Source organism: Odontomachus brunneus, unplaced genomic scaffold (assembly GCF_010583005.1).
Source record: "Odontomachus brunneus isolate Ranch 3 - 2012 unplaced genomic scaffold, Obru_v1 Obru_scaffold_070, whole genome shotgun sequence".
Taxonomy (NCBI): Eukaryota; Metazoa; Arthropoda; class Insecta; order Hymenoptera; family Formicidae; genus Odontomachus; species Odontomachus brunneus.
The window spans coordinates 1,481,233-1,487,437 of record NW_022639520.1 but is presented as its reverse complement, the minus strand read 5'-3'; the positions used below and the strand labels follow the sequence as shown (position 1 = coordinate 1,487,437).

Sequence of the window (6,205 nt, the reverse complement as noted above, 5' to 3'; positions counted from 1 at the left end):
AATCCTTATTTTTAAATTATAGTGCGTAAAATTTACGTAGATCTTTTTACAGGAGGAGTAAACAGGCGTGTATATTCCATATATTTCGCAGTTTTTACATTTTTCTTATATTTTACAGTTTTTCATTTTTCTTACCCTAGGAATAATTTTAAAATCTTACGCTGCAAATAAGTAAAACAAAGGAGAGAGATATATCGCTATTCGCTGGAGACGTAACCGTACGGTACGAAATATCCGTTGTCGTTAAAACTACGCTTTAGTAATACTGGCATGCAAGACTTTGTCTCTTGTGATGATGTCGTGAAATACGGTGCGCCGAGTCGCGCTAAATCGCAGTTTTATCACGGTTTTATCCTCACCCATCTCTTCTCCCCTCTTTAACTTTTCATCGGCTAGTAACAATGACTTAATGGAACTAAAATTAAGCACGCGAGAATTTTCAAAATTCAGAGTTATCCCCTTCACTTTGCAAATTGCTCGCGCGCGTCCTTCGCCCGTGCGAACGACGTAAGCGTAAAATTTTGAGCCAGCGGATACGAATGTCTCGATGTAGCTACTGGGGCCGTGACTCTCGAGTTCGTCCGTCATATCGCCCAAGAAATTTCCCGTACGCGGCTCGTACTCGTCGGGATCATCGGTGCTCAAATATATGCACGAATCGGTATCGTAATATAACACGCGACGATCTAACTTTTCTAAATACGAATATAGCTTTAATCGGGCTAACGCCGTGGTGTAAGCGGCTATCGCGACGCTGGTCAGTGGAGACGGAGTGACGGCTTCTCACCTCATTCGCCACGAAACATATATCACTTCGTTTACGGGCAATACATTTGTTATTTCGTGCTCCGGACTCGTGAGCAGAGTCGTGAAACTCTCCCACGTTCTAACGATCTCAGTATTCGGTAGATTGGCCGAATTTACCCCAGAAGGAGTTGAAACAGAGCTTCGCGACCGAGCGCAAGCCTGGATTCGGGGAGATATTCGCCCTATTAAGAACAATACCCTCGACTTTCTCATATTCGCGCAGATACTGTTCCTTGTCGCCTTTATCATTCACGCATTCGCTGGTCTCTTGCTTCAACTGCAGAAAGCAGTTGATATACTCGGCGAACAATCCCCCCGCCGTATAACCGGATCGCGTGATTTTGTAGCTCCATATTTCGCTCGCGCTCGTGACGCGATAACCTTTCTCGATAGCTTTGCGTAACTCGCTAGACACCCACGCGGCTTCGAATTCGCGATCGGCAGTGTCATCGTGCGTACACGCGGTCTGAGAAAATGTCTCACAGCAACAGCGGCAAAGCGCGAATAGCAATTTTTCGTTCACGCGATAAGGGAGTACCGGATGGAAGAGATCACGCGGCGCGAGCACTCTGCAACGTACGAGGCCTTCTACGGCGTCAAAGTTAAAATCGGGACCTGCTCCGATCAAGGCGCAACACTCCTCACCCACGTAAATGTCCGGATGACCGAGCGGAAAAGCACCCGTCTTTAGCACATACGGGTACAAAGAACACACGTCCGCGTAGCGTATCTTCTCCGTACCCGTAACTTCGTACCGCGTGACGATATTTTCCGTACGCCCGCTGTAGAACGCCTCGCGAGGTTCGAGGGGATTGTTTCTCAACATGGGATGATTCTCAACAAATTTGCGTATTTCACGATTTTCGCGCAGCTCCCGATCGAAGATAGACTTCCACTTTTCCGTAACGACGTATCCCTGTTTTCTAAGACGACACGTCGTCACGAGTGTGCGCTCGTAACGCGCTTCGATCGTATCCTCGCGCGACACGGTTGAGAGCGGTCTGTCGCGGTTCACGCGAAAACACTCGGGACATCCGTGCCTAGAACAGCCGTGAAACTGCAGCACGTGACGCTGCCGGGGATTCTCCGTCTCATAATATCCGTCGACGAGCGGGCCTTCCGATAAACGCTGTTCCCGACCTCTCCCCGCGTGAATTATCGTGCGTCCGAGCTCATACTCCATCAGCAATAACCATTGCAGCGCTTTACGCGATTGCGCGTTGACACCCCTATAACCGCCGAGCGGGATTATCCCAATTTCCTTCTCGCGCAAAAAGTTTTTGCGAAAAACTTTCATACACGTGAAAGCGATAGTCGTGCATTCTTCGAACGGGCACACGTTTCCGCGGTCTAAGAAAATTTTTCGATAGGTCAGACACGCTCGTCGAAGAATATCTATGTCGTTCCGGCAATAGCGTACTATCTCCTGTTGAAAATTAAACACCGCGTTTTTACCCGTGATTTCCGCGTGCCACGTTTAAAATTGTTCGCATTCGTCGATTTGATCGTATCCAGAGAATAATAATCAATATCCGGTAGCGGCCCGATATAATTTTGATTTTTAATTGTGTTGAATAAATGCGGAAATACGCCTTTGGCGACAGAATCCTTCAGTCCGAAAGCTTTCGGTAACGCTGACAACCGCATAGGCATGTAATTAGCGCTATCGAGAAATTTTGTCCGTCCCACGGTTAGTAATACAATTTTTGTCTCGTTTAATATTACTTTGGGCTCGTTCGTCTTACCGCTCTTGACCAGGTAACACAAGATGAACTCCGAGTCGAACGCCGCCGCATTGTGCGCGATACAGATGAAGCAGGAGAAACGCTTCGTCGTTCTCGTTGCAAAATCGACGAATTGTTTTACCGGATTATCGCGAAATACAAATTCGTGCACTCCGCACTAACGACATCGCAACGCCATATCGTCCTATCCCAGACAAGCTTGGCACGTTTGCTGCGTGACGCAGAGAGTAACTACGTGTGTTTTAACGTTCGCGCACCCTTCGAGCATTTCGTCTTGTCACGTCTCGAAGTCGTAAAATATAAACGCGGCGCGGCCCTTCCGATCTGTTCTCGCATCGTCATTATCGTCGTTATCATCGGTCTCGTCGACATTTTTGAGTTCTTTCGCGTTGACCGATGCCGATACGCGACCCCTCGAAGCGGCCGCATGAAACACAAGTGATTCAGCGGTTTCGACGCGTAGCATATGCGACAATAAGCCGCGCCACACGCGTGTTTTGCGCCCGATATTTTCAAACGCCCGCAATCGCTGCAAAATCTTACGACGTCGCAGACACTCGACGGCGACTTGCCGGCGTAAGATTTCAGCACGCGATGACGTTCGAAATAGCTCTCGCCGTAAAACACGCGGTTACACGCGTCGCAGGCGATCAATCGCGCATCTAGCTTCTTGTACGGAGGCGCACCGAGGCATCGCGGATACGTATTTGAACACCGATGACCCGTTTCACGACGGTAACCTTTGTTACAGGAACCGCAATAATATCTACTAGCCGAGGCGGCTTTTAAATTTAAAATAGGCTTATAATGCCGCGAGGCATTAAAATAGGCTTGTAATACATTATATTTAGTGTATACTTGGCTATACGAGAACGAGAGATTAGCGTCGAGTGTCCGTCATATAACGGAGAGACTCCGCGACTGAAACTCCTGAAATTATAAATGACAATCACGATATTTTCTAGCGAGAGAAGCTGCTGAAAACGCTCGATCTCCGGGATACCGCATCCTTCCTCGGGTATAACTATAGCGGCGTTTCTCGTTAATTCTTCCGCCAAACGTCTTTGCAACGCGGAATATAGGTGTCTTATATTTTCCCATTTTCTATGAAGTTCGCCCGTGCGTACTGTACCGCGTTCGCAATAAACGCGAGCCACGACGAGGGAGCGCGGGAGACACATATTATCCCGATTATTTATATTTAAAATCGAGCGTTTTACCACATCTTCGCGCGTTAATTTATTCGATTTTCCCCCTCGGCCCGAAGGCATCCCGATATTGTACACCGTTATTAAAAAACATTGCGCGATATCGTGACCCCCGGCGCTCTGCGCTACCGAGCTTACGAGGCCCCAGATATCCTCGTGAGTCAAGTTTCGCACAGGGCGAAACGACAAGCCGGCCCGCGTGTTAAAGCCGTCGGGAGCGGTGCACTTGGACACGGTGCATTTGGACACAGCCAATCACAGCACCGTGTGATTAGAGACATTTGTAGGGTCCCTTGAAACAGCGACTTGTGATTGGACTGTATCCAATTGCCCCGTGTTCAACTGATATACACCCAAAGCCGTCGAGATGAAAGACAGGCCCACGTAAACGTTCGCGTTAGCGGAATTAACGGCGTAAGAATAGATTTCGCGGAACGCGTTTTCTAAATGTTTAGCAATGTCGGTGCCTTCGACTGGTGGGAGAATCTTTATACTAGCATCTCGTCTTAATATATGGAAATTTCTAAACCGCCGCGCGTTTTCCTCCTGTATTTCAATATAATTAAACTTAACATTACCGCGCTCGTGAGGAACTTCTTCTTCTTCTTCTTCCTCCTCCATAGACTCCTCTCGCGCCGGTTCCATTTCGGAGGAGAGAGCGCGTCCACGTGTGCCTCCTTGTTGTACTGTAAAAGAGTAATGCAAAATAATTAGAAACGCGAGCTCTGTAAAATATTTAATATTTTAAGCCATCTTATAACTCACGTTCGAATTTACTCTTCCGGCGTTAAATTGAAATACGATAATTCCTGACTAGAATCCCATACCGGGGAATCAGGAAAAATTCGTAATTCCGGGGGGATTTCAGCGTTACCCTCCCACAGTATTCTCTCCCATTCCTCTTCTCTTTCCGCGTCGGGAATATGTGGCATAAATCTTCCCCTTCGTCGGAATGGTGGCTAACCGGCAAGTAACTCGGTTCTAATTTCATTTACAATCAATTTGGATTAAATTCGTACGTAAATAAAAATAAACATCTAGAGAATTCCTCGTGGGTTCGCACGCAAAAGTTCTTACCTGATATTGCCGAAGAAAGCGGCTCTCGATAGCGGCGAACGTTTTCACCATTGCCTCCGTCATTGTCGTCGTCGTCGCGTTCCTCTCCCTCGTTACTCTCCTCGACGCTGTCTTCGTCGACATTGACGTCGTTGACGACGGCGACGTTGCCATCATCGCCGTCGTCATCATCGTCGTCTTCGTCGTCGTCGTCGTCGTCGCTGTCGGGTCTATCACCATCGTCTCTGTCGACGCTATCGCTGTCGTCGGTGTCGTCGTCATCCTCGTCGTCGGCGTCACCGTCGTCGCCGTCGGCGTCGTCCGCACCGGCAGCGGCGGCGTCTAGCGTTTCGCTAGCGCCGATATCATTTTCGCTGTTTTTTGAAAATAAAATTATACTTATATCACATGAATCGATTTTAACATGACACTTTTGTTATTTTATAAATATTTATGCCGCCTTTCCTGTGGGTTCAGCAGCGACGACGACGGTCTCGTTCACAAGCGTTTCCACGCTGCAGATGCTGTCGGAATCCCATAAGTCGGCTTCCGATGTTTGAGCATTATTACAGCCTAAAAATTATTTTGATGTTAGATAATTTACTCGATAAAGCAGCTTAAATCCGGTACTCCTCTCCCTCTCCCTCTCTCTCTCTCTCTCTCTCTCTCTCTCTCTCTCTCTCTCTCGATTTGTACTTACGCGAAGTCGCCTGACTCGGGTAAGGCGGTTCCTCCGCGAGGCGTTTACGATCCCGTGGAAGAAGCTCAAGCGCCTCCTCGCCACTGCTACCGACGGCTACGAGACTCGGACTTATGAAACGATAAAAACAACAATTATTTTAAAAATTCGCGTAAATTACTTAATTTTAGTTTTCGCTATAAAATTGATATGATTTAACTTACCTAGGATTTACCTGTATGATTTAACTTACTTGTAGGATATCGCGTCGGCGATAATACCCCACACGTCTTCGACATTCTCCTCAAAATCTCGTCGAAATATCAGAATTTCTCTGATTATTTTCATTAATTTCGGATCATCCCGAAATTTCTCGTACTTACACAAAAGCGCTAGCAGCGTGCTGCTACAAGCGCATGCGAAAGAATAAAATAAAATATAATTTTTCGCGTCATCGGCGGAAATACGCGTCAAATATCGAACGCTATCGATATTCGCGTCGGCGTTTGAAGCCGTAACGATAAACTCGCGCACTAATGTACCCACTCGCGACATTGTAACGTCTCACGGCAGAAAACTGACGGTAGAAAATGCGAAACCGGAGTTTTCTCCTCGTATACCCTCAAAATCTTACTCCTCTCTCTCTGCTAGGACAAAACGGTTCTCCCAGGAAAGAAGGGCAGATTTTTAAAATTTATTAGGGTTTATCG

The 6,205-nt window shown here is 47.3% G+C and overlaps 1 protein-coding gene across 1 annotated transcript; it reads right to left on the bottom strand.

The window, feature by feature from the left end:
* Positions 1-895: 895 nt before the first annotated feature.
* Positions 896-4,990, bottom strand: LOC116846843. The gene is given in 4 exon segments (XM_032821179.1): positions 896-2,307; positions 2,310-2,709; positions 4,339-4,446; positions 4,838-4,990. Coding segments are annotated over 4 exon segments (2,073 nt in total).
* Positions 4,991-6,205: the final 1,215 nt, after the last annotated feature.